The following is a 27,810-nucleotide window of genomic DNA, read 5'->3' as shown; positions in this document are numbered from 1 at the left end:
GTTTTCCATATAATTAATTTTAGTAGTTAGTTTTTTTAAAAAGACTGCTTTTTGGAGCAGTTTCAGATTTATAGTAAAGTTAAGGGGAAGGTTCAGAGATCTCCCATATCCCTCCTCCCCCACACATACATAGCTTTCCCCATTCTCAACATCACTCACCAGGTACATCATTTACTGACGATCAGTCTACATTAACACATCATAATCACCCAAAGTCTACAGTGTCCCTTGGGGTTTACTCCTAGTGTTGTATTCTATGGGTTTAGATAAATGTATAATGATGTATATGCATCAGTATATCATCCAGTGTATTTTCACTGTCCTAAAATTCCTCTGTGTCCTGCCTATTCATAACTGTCCCCACCTTGGCCACCACTGATCTTTTTATTGTGTCCCCAGTTTTGCCTTTTCCAGAATGTCATAGAGTTGGAATCATACAGTACATAGGCTTCGCAGATTGACTTCTTTCACTTAGTAATATGCATTTAAGATTCCTCGCTGGCTTTTCATGGCGTGGTAGCCCATTTCTTTTTGGTGCTGAAAAATATTCCATTGCCTGGATGTACCCCAGTGTACATTTGTGTATTGAGGGGCATCTTAGTTGTTTCTAAATTTTGGCAGGTTGTGAACAAAGCTGCAATAAACATCTGAGTGTAGGTTGCTGCTGTGTGAACATAAATTTTCAACTACTTTGGGTAAATACCAAGAGCATAATTACTAGATCCTATGGTAAGAGTACGTTTAGTCTTGTAAGAAACTGCCAAGCTGTCTTCCAGAGTGGCTGTACCATTTTGCTTTCCCACCAGCAACGTATGAGAGTTCCAGTTGCCCCACATCCTCATCAGCATTTGGTGTCCTCAGCGATTTGGATGTTGGCCATTCTAAATAGATGTGTAGTCGTACCTCCTTTTTTAAGTTTGTGTTTCCCCGATGACGTAGAATGTGGAGCATCTTTTCATATGTTTCTGTGTTATCTGCATATTTTTGGTGAGGCTACATGTTAAGGCCTTTGGCCCCTTCTGTAATTGAGTTGTTCATGTCCTATTGTTGAGTTTTAAGAGTTCTTTGCATATTTTGGATATGCATACTTTGCATAACAGTCCTTTATCACATATGCTTTTGCAAATTTTTCTCCCAGTCTGTGACTTGTATCATTTTCTTGACATTGCCCTTCTCAGAGCAGGTTTTCATTTTAATGAAGTTTAGTTATTAGTGATTTCTTTTATGGATCATGTCTTTCGTGTGGAATCTAAAATGGCATCATGATACCCAAGGTCACCTAGGTTGTCTCTTACATTAACTTCTAGGAATTTTACATTTTTTGCATTTTATATTTAGGTCTGTGATCCATTTTGAGTTAATTTTCGTGAAAGATGTAAGGCCTATGTTTTCATTAATTTATTTGTTTGCTTGTTTATTTTTTGCCTATGGATGTCCAGGTGGCCCAGCACATTTGTTGAAGAGACTGTCTTTGCTCTGCTATATTGTCTTCAGGCCTTTGTCAAAGATCAGTTGACTGTATTTCTCTGGGTCTATTTTTGGGGTTTCTATTCTGTTCCATTTGTCTATTTAGTCTTTCCCCAATGTCACACTATCTTGATTACTGTAGTTGTACGGTATATTTTGAAGTCAGGTATTATCAGTTCAACTTTGCCCCTTTCACTCAGTATTATGTTGACTAGTCTGGGTCTTTTGCCTGTCTGTATGAACTTTAAAATCAGTTTGTTGATATCCCCAAACTAATAATACAGTTGTTTCTGCACATTATTAGATTCAATTTGCTAATATTTTGTTGAGGTATTTCACATCTATGTTCATGAAAGATACTGTTCTATCGTTTTCTTTTCTTAGACAAACTGTTATTTGTTACATCAATTAAGAATAGTAAAAATAAAAGTTTTTTATTTTACATTCACTTACTCCTTCTTCAGTGCTCTTCATCTCTTTATGTAGATGTGTGTTTCTGACCTATATTATTTTCCTTCTGTGCAGAGAACTTCTTTTAACTTTTCCTGCAAAGCAGGTCTCCTGGCAACAAATTCCCTCAGTGTGTGTCAGAGAAAGTCTTTATCTGTCACTTTTGAAGGATAATTTCATGGGGTACAGAAGTCCAGGTTGGTGGGTTTTTTCCCTTCAACACTTTAAATATCTCAGTCCATTCTTCTTGCTTGTGTGGTTTCTGAGGAGAAGTTGGATATAGTTTTTCATTCTTCTCTAGGTAAGGTGTTTTTCCCCCTCTTGCTTTTTTCAGGAGTTCTTCCTTTATCTTCATTTTCTGTAGTTTTCTGGGCATTTATTCCAGTTAGTATTCTCTGAGCTTCTTGGATCTGTGGTTTGGTGTCTGATAGTAATTTGGGGGAAATTCTCAGTCATTATTGTTTCACATACTTCTTCTCTTCCTTTCTCTTTTCTTCTCCTTTTGGTATTCCCATCACACATACATTGCATCTTTTGTAGTTGTTCCATAGTTCTTAGATATCGCTTCTGTTTTGCTCTTCAGTTTTAAAGATTCTATTGATATATTCTGTAGTTCAGAGATTTCCTCAGCTGTGTCCAATTTACTAATGAGCCCATCAAAGACATTTTTCATTTCTGTTACAATGTTTTATATCTCTAGCCTTTCCTTGTTGTTCTTTCTTGGGATTTCCATTTTTCTGCTTACAATGTCCATTTGTTCCTGGATATTGTCTGCTTTATTCCCTTAGCATATTAATCATAGTTGTTTTATTTATTTATTTAATATGTATTTATTTTTGAGAGAGAGATAGAGAGAAAAAGCGAGAGGCAGAGAGGGAGACAGAGGATCCAAAACAGTTTCTGTGCTGACAGTACAGAACCTGATGTGGGGCTAAAACTCATGAACCATGAGATCATAACCTTAGGTAAAGTCGGATGCAACTGACTGAGCCACCCAGACACCCTAATCATAGTTGGTTTAAATTCCCAATCTGATATTTCCATATCTGTGCCATGTCTGGTTCTAATGCTTGCTCTGTCTCTTCAAACTGTGTTTTTTGCCTTTTTGTATGCTTTGTAGATTTTTCTTGGTAGCCAGACATGGTGTAGTGGATAAAAATAATTGCTGTAAATAGGCTTCTTATAACATGGTGGTAAGGTGTGGAGGGAGGGGAAGTGTTCTATGGTTCTGTGATTAGGTCTCAAATTTTTAGGGAGCCTCTCTCGACCGAACTTCATAAATGTTTCTTAGCAGTTTTCCCCCCTCAGGTGGGATGGGATGGCTAGAAGGGGCTAGAGTTGAGTATTTCCTTCCCCAGGTTAGTTAGGTTGGTTAGGCCTTTGTTAATTAGTTTCTCCTGAGGACAGGCCTCATTAAGAGGAGCAGAGTGTTCTGGTGTATTTCGATTTTTTTTTAATGTTTATTTATTTGAAAGAGAGGGAGGGAGGGGGAAGGAGCCGTGAGAGAGGAAGACACAGATTCCAAAGCAGGGTCCAGGCTCTGAGCTGTCAGCACAGAGTTTGACACGGAGTTCCAACTCATGAACTGTGAGATCATGATCTGAGTCAAAGTCAGATGCTTAACTGACTGAGCTGCCCAGGTGCACCTGTTCTGGTGTACTTAAAAATGGTTCCTATTCCCCTCTCCCTGCTGAAAGTCTGAGGGTTTTTTCTAGGTGTTTACTGTGGGGACCTGGTCAAGCTCCTGGAGATAAAGCTCACAATATTTTGAGGGCCATCTTATGACTGGGCCTCCCTGGAGTTTTTAACTCTCAGATTTGTCCATGCTGAGCCTCCAGCAATTCATCAGTGATAGTTCAGGTTTTACTACCTGGCTCGGATATTTTGGCTATTTCTGCTGTAAGTCCCTGCTATAGTAAGTTGCAAATGCTCGTGTTCCCTGTTGTATCTCTCCAGTCTCAGGAGCAGCCGTTTGCCCTGTGTCCTTCCCTCACTTATGAATCCAAGAAGAGTTGTGATTTTTTAGTGTGTTCAGCTTTTTATTTGTTGTTAGGATGGAATGGTGACTTCCAAGCTCCTTACATGCATAACCAGAAGCCTGAAGTCCTCAATTTTTATTTGGTGAATTTTCCAGTGGCAAGTTTCTAATTATAGATTGATTTCTTTCTGCTATCTCACATGATTTTGTGTCCCCCTGCCCCCATTTCATAAACTGGAATGTGTTCTCAAAAACAATCAAAAGTTTTTCTCTTGCAAAATGTGATTAAGATTTCTTCACTCTCCCCACTCACGTAATATAATTCATTCTAAAGCCAAGGGTGATGAATGATTGTGGATTGTTTCTTTGGGGATTCTTGGCATTCTTTTGTCAATGCTTATCACCAAGGATGCTTGCTTGCTCTCTCTCTCCTTTTCCTTTTCAAAAGAATACACTTTAGAAAATGAGATAAGTGTTGCCTCTGTTCATTGGCCTCCCATTCACCCTTTCAGATGGGACTGAGCTGGCTTATGCTTACGTGGATTTTAACTACGATGGTACCTTGCTAGCCTCTGTTGGCAGCAGCCCTGATCACACTCTGACCATCTGGAACTGGAAAGAAGAACAGCCCATACTGAGGACAAAAGCTTTTTCCCAGGAAGTTTTTAAGGTTACTTTCAATCCTGAAGATGATGAGCAGCTGACTACATCGGGATCAGGCCACATCAAGTAGGTTGTGTGACTGATACAGGTGTTGGTAGATTATCATTAATGATATTTTCTAAGAGGTGACCAGCTGGAGACATCTTTGCTGATGTTAACATTAGGATAATTTTTAAATATGTTATCTTTAACTGTAGTGCTGCTTTTCTAATTGGATATGGGGATTTTCTTACCTGAGGGGCGCCTGGGTGGCTCAGTTGGTTAAGCGGCCAACTCTTGGTTTCCGCTCAGGTCGTGATCTCACCATTTCGTGGGTTTGAGCCCTGCATCAGACTCTGGGCTAACAGTGTGGAGGCTGCTTGGGATTCTCCCTCTCTCCCTCCCTCTCTCCCTCTCTGCCCACCCCCCATTTATGCTGTCTCTGTCTCTCTCAACATAAATAAATACACTTAAAAAAAAAGACAGTATAGATAAAAAGAAGGGCTTTTATTTTATTTTATTTTTTTTTAAAGAAGGGCTTTTAAATGTAGCCTACTGCCTTATAGGCTTTACCACCTCAAAGGGTTTGTATAATGTCTTACTAACATGGCATGTTGACTTTTCAGACCCACCATTAAACTTGTTGTAGCAATACTGTATGATGGATAAGTCATTTTGACTCTGAACTCAGTCTTCATCTGTAAAATAAGAATTGTAACAGAATCATTCCTAACCCAGGGCCCTCAATACTAAATTGCAACAGAGTCTACCGTTGATCTCGGTCTCTGGGTCTAAATTTCATGTTGTTTTCACTTTATCATACTCTGCTCTATTTTCTAGGATGGAATGATTTTGTCCTGTTCTGTCTTCATTCTACCTTGTCTTAAGCATTTATCTAACAACCTTCTACCACCACCCTCGGACTGCTCATGACTAGATTTCCAGCGTCCTTTTTGAGAAAGACATTTTTACCTAAGTTTCTCTTAGTTCAATTTAAACCTGGCCCTGTTCTTATTCATTCATTAGAAATATAGAATAATTGAACAGATTTTAAATAGAAACTTGGGGGAATTCTCAAGTAATCTTCTGCTAGCTATAGGCTAAAAATGTCCAATTCTTTTACATTTGCCCATCATTTAGTAAAGTGCATATTTTCTATGTACTGTGTCTTTGTAGAGGGATAGAAATGGAATAATTTCATGTGTGAAGTGCTATGAAAGAAACAAAGTATATGGAAATGTGTGAACAGAGGACCTACCATAGCCTTGGAAAAGGATATTTGTTATTTAAGCTTTTGGCTTCATATTGGCTTGTTGGTATCATCCATTATCTATTTTATATCTAGTTGGTAGACCAGATTCTTTTTCCTACATGGTTTTCATCATCTGACTGTTCATTGCTTAGACTATTAATAAGAAATATTAATGAATAAATGTTGATTATTGCTTTTATGTGCTAGGCACTATTCTAAGCATTTTTCAATAATTTTATGAGGTTGGTACTACTAATATGCTCACTGTATACATGAAGGAATGAGGGCACAGTGTTATTTAGAAACTCACTCTTAAGTTACACAGCAAGTAAATTAGAATTTTTTGGAAAACTTTTACATGTTCTAAAATGGTAGTATCCAATAGAACTTTCTGCCAGGATGGAATGTTCTGTGCTATCCAACCTAGTAGACACCAGCTACATGTAGCTATTGAATACTTGAAATTGGCTGGTCTGACAGAAACACTGAGCTTTAAATTTTATTTAGCATTAATTTATTAAGTCTAAGTTAAAATAGTCAAACTTGGCTACAGTTGACTGCATAGGACAGCATGAGTCTCAGATATAATATCCACAAAGGCAGGGAGTTTATTTTGTCTGTTTTGCTCAATGCTGAATTCATATTGCCTAGAGCTTTCCTGACAGGTAGTTGATACTTAATACATATTAGATGAATGAATAAATGAGATAATATGTGACGATGAAACATGTAAATGCTTGGGTGATAATAAAAATAAATAAAGCCTCTCTGAGGTACATTCAGTCACCTTCTGGTTTGTTTACAGGTTCTGGGAAATGGCTCTAACATTCACTGGTCTCAAGCTTCAGGGTTCATTGGGTCGATTTGGCAAAACAGCCACTACTGATATAGAAGGTTACATGGAGCTCCCAGATGGGAAGGTGAGTGTAGCCACTATTCTACAATAATAAGATTATGTTTCCAAGTGATGAAAATAGATGAAAGCACATTATACATTGTGAAAAGCACTGCCAATGTTAGTACTAATGAATACTATAATTGTGAATATAATGAACATTTCATTTTGCTTCTTCAGATTATCAATTTTAATTAATATACTTCCACAGAATTGTCCTAATCCACATATAAATATTATTTTTGTTTTGTGTCTACTAAATATTATACAAACGCATAACATATTTAATATATTAACATAGTGACATATTGTCGTTTTTTATTACATCATGGAGTTGCAGTGTTTATAATGTTTATCTTTCCCTCCTCTTTTGTCATGATGGTCCAAGAGGACTTCCTGGCTCAAAGTTGTATATAGTCTTGCAGCTTTTGTTTTTATTGGAAGATTATTATTTAGGAAGATTGAACCACCCTATAGTGGCTCCTACAGACCCACTGTGCCTGTTTATTCTGTAACATTGTTAGTTTATCTTCTCTCTTCCCCTTACAAAATTTATGGGCATCTTGCCTATAGGGTCAGTTCTGCATTAATGATGCATTTGGCTTCCTATTAGGATGAGTTATATAGTATTATTTGTGAATGTCTCTGTTATAAGTAAATGCCAGCATACAAATATAATTTTGAGGAACAAAATGGGATACCTAGTAGATATTCCCTACCTAGTATCTACCTAGTAGATATTCTCAATCTGAAATCATGTTGTGTGGGAGGAAATAACAATTCTTGGATGCTGGTTAAATACATATCCAAACCTACAAAATGATCGTAAGTCATTTTAGCTTCAAATTCTGAATCCTACAAGAATTAAGCTAGGATAAAGATGGTTAAAACATGCCACAAGATAGATCTTTAAAAGGTTCAGTAGGATTCATGTGTATGTAGGGAGAAAAGAAGCCATTTTATTTATTTTTAACTTGTTTTATTTTTTATTTTTTTAAATTTATATCCAAATTAGTTAGCATATGGTGCAACAATGATTTCAGGAGTAGATTCCTTAGTGCCCCTTACCCATTTAGCCCATCCCCCCTCCCACAACCCCTCCAGTAACCCTCAGTTTGTTCTCCATATTTATAAGTCTCTTCTGTTTTGTCCCCCTCCCTGTTTTTATATTATTTTCGTTTTCCTTCCCTTATTGTTCATCTGTTTTGTCTCTTAAAGTCCTCATATGAGTGAAGTCATATGATTTTTGTCTTTCTCTGACTAATTTCACTTAGCATAATACCCTCCACTTCCATCCACATCATTGCAAATGGCAAGATTTCATTCTTTTTGATTGCCGAGTAATACTCCAGTGTGTGTGTGTGTGTGTGTGTGTGTGTGTGTGTGTGTGTGTGTGTATCACATCTGCTTTATCCAGTCATCCATTGATGGACATTTGGACTCTTTCCATACTTTGGCTATTGTTGATAGTGCTGCTATAAACATGGGGGTGCATGTGTCCCTTCGAAACAGCACACCTGTACCCCGTGGATAAATGCCTAATAGTGCAATTGCTGGGTCGTAGGGTTGTTCGATTTTTAGTTTTTTTGAGGCACCTCCATACTGTCTTCCAGAGTGGCTGCACCAGCTTGCATTGCCACCAACAATGCTAAAGAGGTCCTCTTTCTCTGCATCCTGGCCAACATAGTGTTGTTGCCAGAGTTGTTAATGTTAGCTATTCTGACAGGTGTGAGGTGGTATCTCATTGTGGCTTTGATTTGTATTTCCCTGATGATGAGTAATGTTGAGCATTTTTTCATGTGTTGGTTGGCCTTCTGGATGTCTTCTTTGGAGAAGTGTCTATTCATGTCTTTTGCCCATTTCTTCACTGGATTCTTTGTTTTTTGGGTGTTGAGTTTGGTAAGTTCTTTATAGATTTTGGATACTAACCCTTTATCTGATATGTCCTTTGCAAATATCTTCTCCCGTTCTGTCAGTTCCCTTTTAGTTTTGCTGATGGTTTCCTTTGCTGTGCAGAAAAAAGAAGCCATTTTAAATGAGAGACACACAAAAGGAAATGTTTAGAGTTAGGAATAAATAGCTAATATTTGGAATTCTACTTAGGAGGGAGCATTTATGTTGGGAAAGAGTGGGAAACTAGGTTGAGAAGTATGGTTGGGTCCTAGTGTATGAGGAGATTAACAGCCAGGCAGAACTACTATACACTGGAAGAGTAGAGTTGAAAATGAAGCTATGTATTAATCTGGCCACAAAATGCCAAATGAGTTGGAGGAAGGAAAATATGGAGTCAAGGAGATGAGCTAAGAAGGAAGATATTACTTTCATTTCATTTTTCAGGACAAATGGAAAAAGAAAGCTAGACATGAGTGCCATTTCAGAAGGGAAAGTCTTCCAGGTATCCGTGGCTTTGGGTGGTTTTGTCACTGGACAGAAGAAAGTAAGTCGAGATAAAGATTAACCAAAGTTAGCTGAGGTTTAATAATAGGCAAGCCAGGTAGAATGGATAAGATTAGTAGACTGAGGATGTAGAAAAGATGGAGTAAATTACTTGGCATGAAGGAAATGGGGTGCAGAATGCTGGAGCAGGCAGGCAAGAATTAGATCCGAGTTTCCCCAAAGGTGTTTCAAGGAACATTAGTCTGCACAGAATCTCTGTGAAAATAAGACTTTCCTGGTCAAATTCCTTTGTATCTAGAAATTTCTTTCAGTGATCTATATTAAAGTTTCCATGGGATCCTAAAGAAAAGAAAGTTGTCTGATTTTGTTTATCCAAGCATATGTCTTCTGAGTTAATGTTAGTCAGAAGAGGAGCTTTTGAGCCAAGGTTCTTGGGTGAAAATCCTGATTCCTATTGGTATTTTGTGCAGGCCACTTAACTGTTCTGTTCAGTTTTTTTCTTTGTAAAATGGGAATAATAATAGTTAGGACTCCTATTGATCCATATGATTCCCTTGTGTGAATGAGGAAAACTATGTTTTCTGGGAAAATAAAGTGGCCAACCTGCATAACTGTACATGGTACCCTCAATAAATATACCTAGTTCATATGAGATTTTAAGATTAATGTATGTAAAGTGCTCAAGTATCACTTGGCACAGAATCGGTACTTAATTAGTATGACTTATTATGTAATACCAGTTAAAATTCCTAAGAACTAGTGTTTGGCGGTACATACTTGGATGTGCTGGATTAAATGGATTAATAGGAACTGGTTCCAGATGATTGTTCTTGTTTGAAATTGGATATTATTATGCTATAATCTTCTGAGTTCAGTAATTTTTCTGAGTTCACAGTTTAAAAAACTTGTAACATTTGATATTATCACTCTTAAAAAGTAGAATCTCGTCTATCGAGAGGTTAAAAATGTCTCTAATTTTTGACTCCGTAATTCCACTCCTGGATTACGCCCTTAAGAGCTAGGCAAAGAAGGCTATTTCAGATATATTTGAAAAATTACCAGCAACTTAGAGTGTAATCACGGTGATGTAACACTGTGCATAATGCTAGGAGGAAACCCATCACAATGTGATTAGTGCTTGTTTTTGAAGTAGTGAATTTTCATTTCTACATTTTCTTATTTTTCTATACTTACTTTGCTTCTCTTGATTATGTAAGTACAAAATCTTTAAAAAATAAATCTCACCTGAATGTGAGGCATAAATATCCACATTTGTCTGTTTTAATGCACATTCCTTCCTTTCTGCATCCCTGCCAGGTGCTCTCAGGGTCAGAGTGGGGCAACATGCTGGTGTGGGAAGGTGGCCTCATCAAAGTTGAGCTCTGTCGAGCTGCAAGGAACTCTTGTCATCAGGGTCCCATTAACCAGATAGTGCTGGACGAGGGTGAAGTCATCACTATTGGGGCAGATGGATGTATTAGGGTAAGTTTTCTTGACGCTTGGTCAGGAGCGCCCACATCAAAGACTTACAGATCGCCCTACTGGTGTTATCAGATTTTTACTTCTCACAAAGGTCACTTTATAAAGGACATCAGTGGTCATTTACTCCTATGGCCACCACATTTAAAATCATACTTTCCTTGTGGTAAATATTTAAATTCTAGTCAAAATTAATTTATAGCATCTTAGCAGTGAAATTTTCTGAGGGGACCTTTTGTTATTTTGATTCTCTGGTTGAAATAGTAGTTTGGGAAAATGAAAACCTATTTTAGCAGACTATAAACAGTGGACACAGGTGTCCTTTCAAAACACGCAGTGAGAATGGGTCATGTTTTAGGGATGAAAGGACCAAACATTCTTATTTTTGACTGGGTTACTAACTAGAAAGACACTCAAAAGTGAGCTGATAGGGTTTGCCTGTGGATACTCCCCTCTCTTTTCTCTTTACAATGGCGAACTCACTTGTCCTCCCCTGTGGACACTATCTTGCCCATGGTGTGGGCTAAGCTGGAACATTGCTCCAGCATCTAAGTCCCCCTAGTAGTTATCAGACCACTTCTCCCACCCACCCATGTATATGGATCCTGCTGCTGCTGGCAAACCTGGAGGCTTATGATTTGCCCTGTGGTCCTTTTTGGCACATATTCCTACTGGTGCCTTTCCAAGAAAGTGGTAGTATTCTCTGGACTTTCCTTAGGAAGTATTATTTTCAGAAGTAAGACTGTATTTTAGAAAATAACCTCGTCACTCTGTTGACATATATTGAGATTACAACGTCTGGCTGTATCTCTCCCAGTCTGTCTTCTTACCATTGGCTTTTTGAACCCAAGTATAAATTTTTGCGTTTACCATATTAAATTTAATTTTGTTAGATTTTACTAATTACTCTGGAAATTTTTATGTCCTTTCTTTTTGTCATATAGTGTATTTACTGTCCATCTAAGATATAGGTCACCCCAAAATGTCAAAATACCAACTGAAGGGAAATCTCAAGATTAGAGAAATTAAATACTTCACAGATGGTCCTTTAATGAACACCACTAATTTCTAAACTGGCTTCCTTTTTAAATGTCACCCTAATCTCTTTAGTCTTTTATAGTAAATCTCTACCTCTAACCCTTTGGGAAAAACCTAGCCCAACTCCCAGGAGTCCATCTGACCTGTGGATCTGGGTCTCTCCCCTGTGGGGCTAGTCTATGGGACAGCACCAGTCCTCCCTGAAGTTACTTCCCCTAAGGCTGAGTTATTGAGTATGGGTTAATGGGGTGGGGTGTGTCAACAGATCCATCCAGGGTGGGCTCTGGTACTTTGTGCAGGAAGTCCTTCTCAATCTCTCTGCTGTGTGAGGTGAAACTGCTCCCTCATGCTTTCCATAGTGTTCTGTTGTCTGTCCCAGAACAGCAATCCTTACCTGAATAGTACAGTCTAAATCAATGATGAAAAACACTTTCTCATGACAACCTCATCTACACACCTTTTCTCTGCTTGTAATGAGGATTGAGAATGGATCATGAAGTCTATTTCCCCTTTCCAGAGGCCCACTGGTAGAATCAAAACAGGGCTCATTATAGTGTCTTGCCAAATAACAAAACCATTTGTTCCAAATGGCCACTTTACATGCAGAAACACCTGATAGACCCCTTGACATAAAGTTTACTCTGGGCTAATTAGAATTTTTATTCAGGCTGAGTTTTCTCACTAAGCTCCATCCATACAAAGGAAACGATCATAATTTATTATCCTCCAGTTGGAACCAATATCCCAGGGGTTGAGTTTTGGCTGGTGTTGTCATTACCCCTACTCACTAATTTGCATGCAACAAGAAGAAATGACTTTTGAAAAAAAAAGTCAGGAACTTTTCTTACAGAAAATGTAAATTCAGAAACTGCTGATTGATTGAAATATTTTCTTATTTTATAAGATCTGGGATTTTGAGACCATAGATACTGCTGACACTATAGATGAGACTGGATTTTTAGAGATTGAGCCCATTAATGAGCTTCAAGTAGGCAAGAATGTCAAACTCTTCTCTATGATAAAGATGAGCGACATGGGAAATAACATTTGGTTGGCTCAAGTAAGTTGCATTCTTCCCTCTTGGCTCTTTAAAGTTACCTGCATGTAAAATTAAAGTAGTAACAATTTATTGCCACTGTGTTACTAGTCCATTTTACTATTAAAACTACTATTGATATATCCTTAATTTTGGTATTTGCTGCCCTACAAGCAATTCTCTACAACCGCATTGGAGATGTAGGATTCATTATAGCCACTGGTAAATCTGCCCAGTTTGGCCTGCACCCATGACTTCCATTCTGCTATAGAGAAACCTACACCCATCTCCACCCTATTCTACTCAAGCACCACAGTAGTAGCTAGGGTCTTTCTTTTTCTTTTCTTTTTTTTTTTTTAAATTTTTTTTTTTAACGTTTATTTATTTTTGAGACAGAGAGAGACAGAGCATGAACGGGGGAGGGTCAGAGAGAGGGAGACACAGAATCTGAAACAGGCTCCAGGCTCTGAGCTGTCAGCACAGAGCCCGATGCGGGGCTCGAACTCACGGACTGCGAGATCATGACCTGAGCCAAAGTCGGACGCTTAACTGACTGAGCCACCCAGGCGCCCCTAGGGTGTTTCTATTAATTCGCTTCCATCCACTCCTGGAGCACAACAAAACCATTCAAACACTCACACTATACCTAGGAGCTATCACAACCCTATTTACAGCAAACTGTGCTTTAACACAAAATGACATTAAAGAAATCATTGCCTTTTCTATCTCAAGTCAATTGGGACTTCTACACAGAAAACCACTTAGCATTCTTATTATATTAAACTATTTGTAATACGAAAATGCTTCATTTATTGTGTGTTCTAAGATATATAGAAGTTGCTTTTGTTAAATTTCAGTCACACTTTATTTTTTATAAATGTTTATTTTTGAGAGATAGAGAGTGGGGAGGGGCAGAGAGAGAGGGGGACAGAGGATCAAAAGCACTCACAGCAGCAAGCCCAATGTGGGGCCTGAACTCCCCAACCTTGAGACTATGACCTGAGGTGAAGTCGGATGCTCAGCTGACTGAGTCACCCAGGTGCCCTCAATCACACTTTAAAATATATGTAAACTTTTGGTATTACTGTTTGTCCTTTATTTTAACTAGATCACAGGAAGAAAATTTCTTTTTATTTGATAAAAGTTCAAAACGATAAAACAAACTATTGTTATGTATTTAATTTTTTAGGATGCCAATGGAGCCATATGGAAGCTTGACCTTAGTTTTTCAAATATTGTAAGTTGCCTATTTTTCTTATCTTTTTTCCTAATTCTTATAATAACAATCTGTTATTCTTCTTTAAAAGATACTTTATCTTTCTCCATATTTGATCATTGTTCCCATCAAAAACTTGTCCAACATGTCCTGGTCCTGAGAATTTATTATCTCTCTCTCTGATTTTATAAAAAAGAAAAGGAGGTATCTCCTAGCAAAATCCACCAGAAAAGTGGCAACTGACAATGCCTAACGTTATCAAGTGCTTTACAGTTGTCATAAACTTATGGCATTTTCATTTATATGATCTTCTGTAACCCTCACAGTTACCCTCATGAGCAGGTAGGCTTTTGCTATTACCTCATTTTACTGGTGAAGAAATGGAAAGCCTGCAAGTACAATTCCAATACTTGCTTTTCCTAATTCCAAGAGTCCAGCACTCTTTCTAACTTATGCTTTTAAAAATTTCTATTCAGATAAAATCATACGTGTGTTATAGGGTTATATATATAAATCTATTATTTTTTTAATGTTTATTTTAGAGAGAGACAGAGTGTGAGTAGGGGAGGGGTAGAGAGAGAGGGAGACACAGAATCCGAAGCAGGCTCCAGGCTCCGAGCTGTCAGCACAGTGATGGACACAGAGCTCGGACCCACGAACCATGAGATCATGACCTGAGCCGAAGTCGGACGCTTAATCGACTGAGCCACCCAGACGCCCCAACTATGTACATATTTTTTTAAAACTTGACCTTAATTTGATGTTAACTTATCTTTGAGATCTGATAGGGTCTCTTTTATTATCAGACCCAAGATCCAGACTGCCTCTTCTCCTTCCATTCTGGAGCTATCGAAGCCTTGGCAGTCTCTCCTCTCACTTATCTCATGGCCACTACTGCCTTAGACTGTAAGTAGAACTCTAAATGAAAATATAGCTGGCTTTTTTTGTTTTGTTTTCCACATAAAATTTTCTATGTGTTTGATGAAAAGCACTTGACAGTTTTTCCAAAAGGAAGCCTCTTGCTGCAAGAGAGGTGAGGTTTTACGTAGGGGAGAGAAACTGAAGTGCAGCAGCCTTGGTTATTGTGAGAGATTAAGGGCACAGTAAGTTGCTCAAGAAGATGCTATTCATTTTGGCATTATCCACATTCGTGATTTTCCTATTTATTTTTCACCTTCTTTCTTTCTTCCTGATGTATGGTGAATCTATGTGGGCTGTGCAAGGTGAACTTGATCAGTAGTTGTTTTCTTTATTATCCATGCTTGCAAATTACCTGGTTGAGGATATACATGTAAAATTTTGACTGAAGAAAGCCTATTAGATTATTGATTGATTGAACTATTTGTGAAATTTCTTGTTATAATGCTCAACATGTAAAGGAAGCCAAGGTTATTTCAAAAGATATATATATGTATATATAATTTATTTTAAACCTGGTTTTCTATAGGCTCTGTTCGAATCTATGATTTTGCTGGCAAAACTCCTTTGGCTCAGATGAGATTCAAACAAGGAGGTACTGCCCTCACCTGGGTACCCCGACTGGTGAGTTTATTATGATGATCTTCTACTAAGATCTATTGGTAAATATGGCCTATCAGTGCTATTTCTTGGAAATCTATTTTATACCCTGGGTTTTAGAGGAAAATAAAAATTTTAACTTAGTTTATTCACTCATAATGCGAATCTAGTTAAGATCTAGTGACAGAGATCATATCATGACCTTGCTTTTGTGGTTATGGTCCTGTTTTAATAAAAATCTATTTTTATGCCACCTGCAGGTTAGTAATTATTCCATGTTACAAAATTATTGCCCAACAGAACTTTGGGTATCTATCCTCTATCAGACTCTGATTTCATTCATTCTAGTTATATTCCTGGTGTGCCTGCAGTGTGCTGGGCCTTGTTCTAGCTTCTGGGAATGTAACAGGGAATAGAAAGACAAAAATACTTGCCCTCATACACCTTATGCTTTAGTGGGAGGGAGGAGTCAGAAATGGACAATACAGAAAAATAAGTAACATACGTGATAATGATAAGAGCTATGAAGAAAATTAGGCAGAGGTAGAGAGTTGTTCTTTATCCATTACAATGTAATAAACTACCGTAAAATGTAGTGGCATAAAACAGCAAACATTTTATTTTGCTCACATTTCCTCTGGATTGGGAAATCACGGTATCTGGGGGCTGGAATCACGTAAAGTCTTCTTTATCACAAGCCTGGCATCTGGGCTGAAGGCTAGGCTGAGCTGGGCGCTCAACAAGAGTGCCTGCTTAATGGCTTCTCCTTGTGGCTTGGGCTTTACCACAGCAGGGTGGCCTCAGGACAGCCACATACTTCTTACCTGGCAGCTAATGACTCCGAGATCTAGTGTTTCAACAAAAGGCCGAAGCTGTGGGCCTTTTATGACCAGTCTCGAAAGTCACATAATGTCATTTATACCATACTCACTTGAGTGAAGCTGTCACAAGCCCCACCCAGATTCAAGGAGGGGATTTCTTCGTGGGAGGCATGTCAAAGAATTTGCAGCTATTTTTCAAAATATCATGGGAGTATTTGGGGAATGTTTTATCTTTACTGTTTTGGGTTGAAGTCAAAGAGAAAATGTTTCAGGACCAAAAGAAATGTGGACATGGCTAGAATGGAGGAGAATTTAGTGATAGAATCAAGACCAGAAAGACAGCTCAGGCCAGGGAATAGAAGCAGAACAATGATGAGGTTTAGAACAAGTAGAAACCACAGAGTATTTGTCTTACCAAACCTGGCTCACTCTATTCCATTTCATTTACACTCTTACCTGAAGTATTTAAAATACAGCTATATAATTAAATAATTTATCAGATGGTCATTCAATGTCCATAGAATGTTTCCCTTTTTTAGTCTCATATCCAAGTAATGATCATTGGATATCATGCTGGAATTGAAATGCCTTTTCTCTATGCCCTCTCGCTTCTCTAGAAAACTCTGTCTTTATGACTCAGCTTAGGTCAAACATCATCTCCTCTGCATAGCCCTCTCTGACCCTATCTTCTAGTAGAGCTAGGTACTACTTCCTCTGATTTTTTTTTTAAAGCACTGCTTATATACCAATTTTATGACACTTATCATATCACAATGTACTAAGATAAACTGCTTTATTGTATCTTTCCCACCAGACTGTTCTTCATGGTGACAACCACACTTTATTCTTCTTTGAACCTCCAGTACCTCTATAGTACATTTAGACACACAGTATATGTTTATTGAATGAACAACATTCAAGGAATTGGATGGAGTACAGTTTTCTTATTACCAAGATTCTCATAACTGCCTGGCCTCAGGGATGATCGCTCTGCTCTAAAGAACAGCAGGGCTCTTGCCTTTCTCCTGAATGCCTTCCAAGATAGCAGATTTAGTATATTCAGACGTTGCTAGATTTCTGTCTCCAGCCCATACTTCTTGGAGCTGCAGACCATGTGCCATCCTCATTTTGAGTTTCCCAGGGGACCTCAATCCCAATGTGTCCAAGACTAGATTCATGATACTCTGTTGGCCTCCCCCCAACCCCCCTCCAAAATAATAATGGCAGCAACAAACCACACACACACACACACACACACACACACACACGTGTGCTTGGCTTCCTCCTAGTGTTACCTAACTCAGTAAATGTCTCAGTAATCCCTCTGTCCTCCTCCCCCATATTCAGTTGTCACCAAATAGGACCATTACAACTCTCTCTGAACTATGCCCATATCCCTCCTCTCTGCAATGCCACCTCAAATCCAGTGATCATAATCACTCTCCTGGAGTAAGGTAGCCATCTCTTCAAAGGTCTCCAAAGGTCTTCCTGCATCCTATCTAGGCCATCTCGGTTCCGTTTTGCACAATGCATCTAGGATGACTTTTCTGAAATATCAAGTCTGGTCACATCACCTCCCTTACCCACACATACCCAAGCCCCCAAGTAAAAACTTTTTAATGGCTTCCCACTGCTCTTGGGATGAAGACTATCCTTACAAGCTACTTTTTGACCTGGTGCTTGCTTATCCCCCTCTCTGGCCTGTTGTGGAAGCCCTGTTCCCTCACTCAGTCTGCTGTAGTCAAACTAACTTTTTCCTGAGTTACGTTCTTTTCTGCCACATGACCTTTCCACAAGCTATGTCTTCTCCCAGAAGTGTTTCTCCCACCTCCCTAGACTTAGTTAATTTCTGGGCATCTTTCTGATCTCCGCTCCACCATCTCTTCTTTAAAGAAGTCCTCAGTCTAGGTCAGCTTTCTTTGTTATATGCTCTCCGAGATAATTTCTTTCCTTTAGTGTTTATTTCTGTTCAGAATTTAACACTCATCTGTGTGATTAACATCTGTCCTCCCGCTAGATCCTAAATTCTGTGAAACCAGGGACAAACTGTTCATGCGCTCCCTTGGGTGGCTGGTGATAGGTGCCTGGCATGTGGTAGAAGGATGCGCCGCCAACGTTTGCTCCAGTGCTTGAATTGCCATTTTTTACCTGTCTCACGATCAGCAATGATAAGGAGCTGTTCTAAAATAGAGGTTACCAGAAAGTGATATAAGGAATTAGCAGTGAACAGTCAATATTAAATTACTTCGCTGAATAAAATACAAAGTTATCTGTTACGTAGCACAACTTTTTGAATCAACTAATTTCACATTTGTTGCATTTAATTTTTATCCAAGGTAAGCTACACTGGAGCACAGATTATCGTAGGATTCGAAGATGGAGTTGTTCGAATTCTTGAACTTTATGATCCAAAAGGGCTCACAGTTTTTGCAGGACGGAAGAAAATTTCAGATGCAGATATTAATTTGAAACAGGTTTTCAAGCCCCATACTGCTCGTGTCACTGCCTTAGCTTATGAACGTGATGGAGAAATTCTAGCTACAGGGGTAAGTGGTAGATTTCCTTTTGTTTCCTATTGAGCTTTCATGGTTCAACTTGTCTTATCAGTCTCCCTACTTGATCTAACGTATTTGCTGAGGTACACTTTTTTTTTTCTTTTTGCTGACGTGCACTTTTGAGAAAAACACAGTTTGCTTTCTTTGTGTTCATATTCTTTCAGTGTAGTCAGTGCATGACATTTCAAAATTTTCTTGCAGATTGAGTTCTAATGCTTATTTTAAATGAATGGAAAATTTCAACTGGGAATTATGATCAGTGTTTTATGCATAATCAATATTCTATCATATAGGTATGTTCGTATATAAAATTGCCATAAGCGAAGAGAATATGTAAATTTTTCATGCGTTGATAGGGGAGCATATGCTTTGTGGAACTTTTGGTGAGTTAATCTATGTACAGGTATGGTGATTGTTTTTTTCAGAAAGATATTGGAACACTTGGTTTGTCAGACATTTTCCTGGGGGACATGAAGCAAATACTTGAAATGTGAATTTTCCCAGCATAATCTGGGATCTATGATTATCATAGGTATAAATATACAGTGGGTATACTCTAACTATTAAATGCTACTCTATACTCTGTGGGATATATTTCAAAAAGAATATTTGATGGGTATTTCTCTTTTTCTTAGAGTAGAGATCAAACCGTCTTCTTCTTCGAGGTAGAAAAGGATTATAAGCCAATCGGTTATATTACTACTCCTGGACCTGTTTGCCAGTTAGTATGGTCTTCAGTTTCCCATGTGAGTAATTATTATTTGTCTTCATGCTTAAATCTCAATTACTGCATAATGAAGTGATCTGGAAGATAGAGAATAGCAGGTAGAATGATTAGTCCCACTCCTGGGTCCTGCAGTGAGGGGTCAGGAATGCTTCTTAGCTTGGCTAGTAGTGTATCACTGAGGAGCCCAATGTCCTACTCACTATCTCCTCTCTCTTCCATTCTCTAATTAGTTGGTCATGATCCACTCTGAGAACATTGGGGTCTATCAGGCTTTGCTTTAGTAACAATGGTGACTCTATTGAGATACATATGTTGTAATTTGTTGGCTTGGATCTGTCAGTCCTTTTGACATTCAGAAGTTTACTTCAAAGGTCTGAATGTACTTGCCCTCATCTTTATCTCTTTACTTCTCTTCTACCCCCCTTCTACCTCCATTTTGTCTTCTAATCTTCCATTGACTCTTTCCTAACATCAGCTGGTGATTAGGTATTAACTATTGATCTTATTTAATGCCTCTAATTTCCCTAAGTTCAAGCATAGGATAATTCAGTTGTCTAAATATCGATTGTCTAAACCAGGTGCTGTACTGGGTTCTAGGATAATAATAGTGATGAACTGGGGTGCCTGGGTGGCTCAGTTGGTTGAGCTTCTGACTTCAGCTCAGGTCATGATTTCATGGTTCATGGGTTTGAGCCCCACATTAGGCTCTGTGCTGACAGCTGAGAGCCTGGAGCCTGCTTTGGATTCTGTGTTTCCCTCTCTCGCTGCCCTCCCCTGCTCATACTCTGTCTCTCTATCAAAAATAAATAAACATTAAAAAAATAAAAAAAAATAGTGATGAACTGCATGGAGGTGTTCTCAGGATTATTGAAGTAACATGTGTAGCCTACTTTAAGCTCTTCTAAAGACAAGGGCTATAACAATATAGTGGTATATAGGAAAAACGTTTTTTTAAGTTAACATACTCATTGTTTTCATCTTTGCTAGGCACTGATGTATTCAATAAGCAGTATAAAACAATCTCTTCTGAAAGGGAAAAAAATGCACCTATTTAAGAAGTTAAATAACTATCACAGAACAATACAAGGTTTCACAAGGGAATTGGTGACAAAAATGTCAGTGGTATAGACAATATGTGCTCTGGATATAGAGCAGGGAAATGTCAAGAAGGGGATAAGTTAACATAACCTATTTTGTACTATTTTACCTTAATTTTGAGCAATTGGTAGGATGTGGGCATTTGGAGAGAAGGTAAGTGCAGATGGTTTAGGTGAAGGAAACAAAAGCTGCCAAGGGAGCTCTGTGTTAAAGCATGAACACAACATGTGGTATTATGTACACCCTTTAATCATTTCCCTTAGACTCAAAGTAAAAAATCCAAAAAAGTTAAGAATGGTGGGTGGGAAGATGGTGGGTGTGACTATAGAGGGGCCTCTTGAGGAAGATCTTTATGGTGATGGGATAGTTTTGCATCTTGATTGCGGTGAATGGTTACACGAATCTACATCTATAAAATGACCTAGAACTCTACACACATTCTATATTAATGTCAATTTCCTGGTTTCCATATTGTTGCCTAAGAAGTCACCAATGGGGAAAACTGGGTGAAGGATACATGGTTCCTCTCTGTACTATCTTTGAAACTTCTTGTAAATCAAAAATCATTTTAAAATAAGCTAAAAATTTTTTTAATAGGCATGAGATGAAACCCCCCCAACATAATTCAAAAGTTATTTCAGACAGTGCTGCCAATTAGTGCTTGTATTTCTAATATTATTTGGGAATTACTAATGTCAAAGAAAATTACCCTCATTTCACAATATATACATGTATCAAACCATCTATCATTATATTTCAATAGAGATGTGGAAAAAGGTAAATGACCATACGTAGCTGATATCCTGCATACTTTAGTTGTCTAAATTGCCATAGATGTTAGCTTCCACTAGCTCTCAATGGTCAGACCTCCTGCCTTCCTGAATGCATTAAACTTCTGCCCATTATTTATAATTTGTGTTTCCAATAAGGAAACGTGCACAGAGAATCATTCGGCCTGCCGTGGTCACTACCATGATCACTTTGGGCAGATGAGAGGCAGATGGGACAACTGGGCAGCTGTGTTCCAGACATGTGACCAGGGCATGAAATACTATGTGGACGAGAGCTATGTATGAGGTAGAATTGACAGAATTTGGTGATCTTTTGAATTTTTGGGGGTAATTTTGAAGTGTCTAAATGAAACTCCTTAGTTTCTCTAAGACATGTTCTTTTGCCTACATTATTCTGGGGCCACTGTTCTCTGTTGCTGAAACCAGAAAATCTTGAGAATCATTCCAGTCTCTTCCTTACCTCTAACCACCCTGCCCTTCAGTGGTTCACTAAGCTTCTTTGATTATGCATCCTAAACATCCCTGCCTTCTCTTCGATACCTTAGATGTAAACATAATACTGTATGTAAAAGTAAATAGCATTCAAATAAATGAAAGTGAAGTGAAAACTAATGGACCATTTGGAGGAAATGAACAAACCCTGTTCCCACGCAGTTTAGAGGTGTAAATGCTTTACGGCAAAAGCCCAGCAGAACGTCAGGCTCACTTTCCCGCATTTCCCGTTTCGCTGGAATCCTGTCCTCTCAAGTCCTAATTTGTTTGAGTAGCTTTGAACTTCAGCTTTTGTCTCTTCATCTCTGAGAGAATCCCCAAAGCTCTAGGACACTGCCTTGTGTTTGGCTTCTAGGTCTCATGCAAACTGTTGGCAATTTGTCCTTAGGAGGCAATTGGTCCTTCCTACTATCCGACATCGATTCCTGTCTACCTCTGCATCTGCCTGCCCTCTTCCCTTTTTTATAATAGAGGTGCCCCCTTCCTTCCCACGTGGAGCCAATTCTGAGTCCTGTCCTTTGGATTATACTCTCTCCCACTTTTTTTCAAGATTTCATATTACTTATTTTCTCTTTTCTGTCATATAAATTTAGCCTCACCTGTTTACTGGATCATTTCCATCAGCATTTAAATATATTCAAGTATCTCCCATGGGGAAAAAAAAATTGCTTTCCTCCTGTTCTCCTCTAGCTGCTGCACCATCTTTCTCCTTCTGACTTTTCTAAGAGGATTAATTATTCCTATTGACTTTTGCTAGTATCTACTCTCATCATTCTACCAAATCAGCTCCCGTGAAGACACCAGTGATATCCATCCATTTAACATTTTCCATTCTTATCTTTCTTGACCTCTTAGCCTCATTTGAACCTGTTGACCCTTACTTTCTCTTTTAAATACCACTTCCCTTTGGCTTTTGTGACCTTATGCTCTCCTAGTTCCCTTGTCTACATCTTGTCATTCCTTTTCAGTCTCCCTCACCCAGTTCCTAAGTATTGTTTCCCTAAGGCTCTGTCCTGATCTCTCTTCTCACTCCCAAGCCCATAAATTCCTTAAAAGCCCAGATGTGCCACTGGATATTTGCAGATATTTGTATAGCACACCCTTCAAACCTACCCACACCTTACTGTGTAATTGTCTTCTACTCCTCCTTCACCTTGAAGCTTAGATACCACCTTCTCGGGAAGCCTTACACAGCCTCCTTTATTCTGGTGGCACTCCTGCAACACTTGTCGCAGTTACAATTTACATTTATTTATAGGATTTGTTAAATGACAGGCCCTCTTGTTGGAGGTAAACTCTATCGTGGCAGACACTGTATTTATTTTTCTTATAATTTTACCCCTAGTGCACTACAAAATGCTAGATACATAGTCTATACATAATAATTATAGAATGACAGAGTGAATAAAAATTTTGAATAATGTGTCTATGGAGTATCAAGATAGGCCTCTGTGTCCCCCCCACCCCGTTCTTCCCCCACTTGCACTCTCCCTCCCTCTTTCTCAACAATAAATAGGCATTAAAAAAAAGATGGGGATTTCCCATACATGGTTAAATATGTGATTTTGGAGCTCAAGGGAGAGGTCTGGCCTAGAGAGATAGATTCACTCAGAATTTAATTGTGCACGAATGGTAATGAAGCTTTGGGTTGCCTATAAGATTTCCCAGGGAATGTTTATGGAGTGAGAGGAGAAGAGGGTAGAGGACAAAAACCTTGGGAATGTCCACAATTAATGAACTTGGGCAGATGGAGGATGATCCATCAAAGGAGGCTGAGACTGTATGTGCCATCCACACACTGCATGTTTCCCTTGGCACTCCTAATTTCAACATTCTGCCCTTTGGGCAAACATATTTTGCAACTGCATTTTTGGCTCAGAAAATATGTTATGGCATCTATAAGGAAGACAAATATAAATCTAATTTTAATACTTAGCTTATTAATAGTAATATAATCGATATTAATAACTGTACGTAGTGATTAGTAAGATGATTTATTACTGAAGTGAGGAATTAAGTATTAATTTTCAAATTGTATAGTATATATAGCAATGATATTTTTCCTCGTTTATAATCTTTTTGAGCTATGCTTCTAAAAACTTGCCTAAATGTAAATGATATATTTAATTCATCAGTTGATGGACATTTAGCAACATGGATGGAACTGGAGAGTGTGATGCTAAGTGAAATAAGCCATACAGAGAAAGACAGATACCATATGGTTTCACTCTTATGTGGATCCTAAGAAACTTAACAGAAACCCATGGGGGAAGGGAAGGAAAAAAAAAAAAGAGTTAGAGTGGGAGAGAGCCAAAACATAAGAGACTGTTGAAAACTGAGAACAGGGGCGCCTGGGTGGCGCAGTCGGTTAAGCGTCCGACTTCAACCAGGTCACGATCTCACGGCCCGTGAGTTCGAGCCCAGCGTCAGGCTCTGGGCTGATGGCTCAGAGCCTGGAGCCTGTTTCCGATTCTGTGTCTCCCTCTCTCTCTGCCCCTCCCCCGTTCATGCTCTGTCTCTCTCTGTCCCCCCAAAAAAATAAATAAATAAACGTTGAAAAAAAATTAAAAAAAAAAAAAAAACAACTGAGAACAAACTGAGGGTTGATGGGGGGTGGGGGGGTGGGAGGGAGGGGAGGGTGGGTGATGGGTATTGAGGAGGGCACCTTTTGGGATGAGCACTGGGTGTTGTATGGAAACCAATTTGACAATAAATTTCATATATTAAAAAAATGATATTAATCTTTCTTTTTTAGCCTGAAAGTACTTTACTGATTTTCTGTGAGAATGGCTATGTTCTTGAAACTCCATTTCCAACTATAAAGGAGGAAGAAGATCATGATGCAGTTTCCTATGAAATCAAAGACATGCACATAAAATGCTTTCATTTCTCAAGTGTCAAATCTAAGATCCTGGTATGTAAGATCCTTGAAGCATTATCTTCTAATATGTTTTGTCTCAGAATACAAAATGTCCTATAAAAGTGCTGGTGAAGTACAAAGAAGAATAAGACCTATACCCTGGCTTTAGAGAGCTTGTAAGCTGGTAGGAAACAGCTGACTGTATTAGAAGGCAGTAGTGAACAGATGTCAAAATCAAAGTGCAAAGAAAATAATTTTAGTGGTGTGCAGTGCAACAAATATGCTTTTAATGGAGAGATAAGAGGAGATCAGAGATGACTAGATGCAGGTGACATTTAGTCACTTAGAAAATAGGAAGGATTTTGAAATACAGCATCCTGTCTTGATAAAAACCCTCAAGAAAGTAGGGATAGAAGGAGCATACCTCAAGATCATAAAAGCCATATATGCATGACCCAACGCTGATATCATCCTCAATGGAGAAAAACTGAAAGCTTTCCCCCTAAGGTCAGGAACAAGACAAGGATGTCCACTCTCATCACTATTATTCAACATAGTATTGGAAGTCTTAGCCTCTGCAATCAAACAACACAAAGAAATAAAAGGCATCCAAATCGGCCAGGAGGAGGTCAAACTTTCAGTCTTTGCAGATGACATGATACTCTATATGGAAAACCCTAAAGATTATACCAAAAAACTGCTAGAACTGATTCATGAATTCAGCAAAGTTGCAGGATATAAAATCAACGCACAGAAATCGATTGCATTCCTATATACCAACAATGAAGCGACAGAGAAATCAAGGAATCGATCCCATTTACAGTTGCACAAAAAACCATAAAATACCTAGGAATAAATCTAGCCAAAGAGGTGAAACATCTATACACTGAAAACTATAGAAAGCTTATGAAAGAAATTGAAGAAGACACACACACACACACACACACACACACACACAAAATGGACAAAGATTCTATGCTGCTGGATAGGAAGAACAAATATTGTTAAAATGTCGATACTACCCAAAGCAATTGACATATTCAGTGCAATCCCTGTCAAAGTAACACCAGCATTCTTCACAGAGCTAGAACAAATAATTCTAAAATTTGTATGGAACCAGAAAAGATGCCAAATAGCCAAAGCGATCTTGAAAATGAAAACCAAAGCAGGGGGCATCACAATCCCAGACTTCAAGCTATATTACAAAGCTGTAATCATCAAGACAGTATGGTACTGGCACAAGAACAGACACTCAGATCAATGGAACAGAATAGAGAACCCAGAAATGGACCCACAGATGTATGACCAACTAATCTTTGACAAGGCAGGAAAGAATATCCAATGGAAAAAAGACAGTCTCTTCAGCAAGTGGTGCTGGGAAAACTGGACAGTGACATGCAGAAGAATGAATCTGGACCATTTTCTTACACCATACACAAAAATAAACTCAAAATGGATGACTTCAATGTAAGACAGGAAGCCATCAAAATCCTCGAGGAGAAAGCAGGCAAAAACCTCTTTGATCTTGCCCACAGCAACTTCTTACTCAACATGTCTCCAGAGGCAAGGGAAACAAAAGCAAAAATGAACTACTGGAACCTCATCAAAATAAAAAGCTTCTGCACAGTGAAGGAAACAATCAGCAAAACTAAAAGGCAACAGATGGAATGGGAGAAGATATTTGCAAACTACATGTCCGATAAAGGGTTAGTATCCAAAATCTATAAAGAACTTATCAAACTCAACACCCAAAAAACAAAGAATCCAGTGAAGAAATGGGCAAAAGACATGAATAGACACTTCTCCAAAAAAGACATCCAGAAGGCCAACCAACACATGAAAAAATGCTCAACATCACTCATCACCAGGGAAATACAAATCAAAACCACCATGAGATACCACCTTATACCTGTCAGAATGGCTAACATTAACAACTCAGGCAACAACAAATGTTGGTGAGGATGTGGAGAAAGAGGACCTCTTTAGCATTGTTGATGACAATGCAAGCTGGTGCAGCCACTCTGGAAGATAGTATGGAGGTTCCTCAAAAAACTAAACATAGAACTACCCTATGACCCAGCAATTGCACTATACACACACACACACACACACACACACACACACACACACACACACACACACAATGGAGTATTACTCGGCAATTAAAAAGAATGAAATCTTGCCATTTGCAATGACGTGGACAGAACTGGAGGATATTATGCTAAGTGAAAAAGTGAAATTAGCCAGTCAGAGAAAGACACAAAAATCATATGACTTCACTCATATGAGGACTTAGGGAGACAAAACAGATGAACATAAGGGAAGGGAAACAAAAATAATATAAAAACAGGGAGGGGGACAAAACAGAAGAGACATAAATATGGAGAACAAACTGAGGATTACTGGAGGGGTTGTGGGAGGGGGGATGGGCTAAATGGGCAAGGGGCACTAAGGAATCTACTCCTGAAATCATTGTTGCACTATATGGTAAGTAATTTGCATGTAAATTTTTTTAAAAAGTTGTAATAAAAAAGTACGAAGGATTTTGAGAGGATGAAAATGGAGAGGAAGGCAGTAAGAGCTGGAATAACATCCTGAGGGAAGGCAGAGTTGTAAGAATTTGTAGTGCTTTCAGAAAATGAAGAATGGAATTGCAACAGAGGGATGCAGTATGTGGGAGGGATGTGGCAGGAATCTGTGAGCTGCGCATGGGCTCCTTAAATACCAGCCAAGATGTTTCAGTGCAATTCTAGACCATTGAGATCCATTGTGAGTTTTTTTTCCTCCCTATTCTCTGAAGAAATTTGAAATTATTTGACTAGTTGACATATGTGACATCAGTTTCAGGTATGCAACATAGTGATTTAGCAAATCTATACATTATGCTCTGCTCAGCACAAGTGTGGCTACCATCTGTCACCATAGTTGTTATGATACCACTGACTATATTCCCTGTGCTGTACATTTTGTCCCCGTGATTTATTCATTACATAACTTCAAGCCTGTACCTCCCACTCCCCTTTACCCATTTTGCCCATTGTCCTGCCCCTTCTCATCTAGCAACCATTAGTTTGTTCTCGGTATTTATAGGTTCGATT

At 38.6% G+C, this 27,810-nt stretch overlaps 1 protein-coding gene across 3 annotated transcripts in view; it reads left to right on the top strand.

The window, feature by feature from the left end:
- CFAP44 (cilia and flagella associated protein 44) overlaps positions 1 to 27,810 on the top strand; it is a 152,267-nt gene that overhangs the window by 21,950 nt on the left and 102,507 nt on the right. For all 3 annotated transcript variants that reach the window (XM_045502061.1, XM_045502062.1, XM_045502063.1), the window contains 10 exons: positions 4,408 to 4,624; positions 6,595 to 6,709; positions 10,399 to 10,563; positions 12,503 to 12,658; positions 13,824 to 13,871; positions 14,657 to 14,756; positions 15,298 to 15,392; positions 18,526 to 18,735; positions 19,380 to 19,490; positions 24,608 to 24,766. In XM_045502061.1, coding sequence (XP_045358017.1) covers positions 4,408 to 4,624; positions 6,595 to 6,709; positions 10,399 to 10,563; positions 12,503 to 12,658; positions 13,824 to 13,871; positions 14,657 to 14,756; positions 15,298 to 15,392; positions 18,526 to 18,735; positions 19,380 to 19,490; positions 24,608 to 24,766 — 1,376 coding nt within the window. The remainder of the gene's footprint in view (positions 1 to 4,407; positions 4,625 to 6,594; positions 6,710 to 10,398; positions 10,564 to 12,502; positions 12,659 to 13,823; positions 13,872 to 14,656; positions 14,757 to 15,297; positions 15,393 to 18,525; positions 18,736 to 19,379; positions 19,491 to 24,607; positions 24,767 to 27,810) is intronic.

Source organism: Leopardus geoffroyi, chromosome C2, assembly GCF_018350155.1.
Source record: "Leopardus geoffroyi isolate Oge1 chromosome C2, O.geoffroyi_Oge1_pat1.0, whole genome shotgun sequence".
Taxonomy (NCBI): Eukaryota; Metazoa; Chordata; class Mammalia; order Carnivora; family Felidae; genus Leopardus; species Leopardus geoffroyi.
This window is presented reverse-complemented; position numbering and strand designations above follow the sequence as displayed.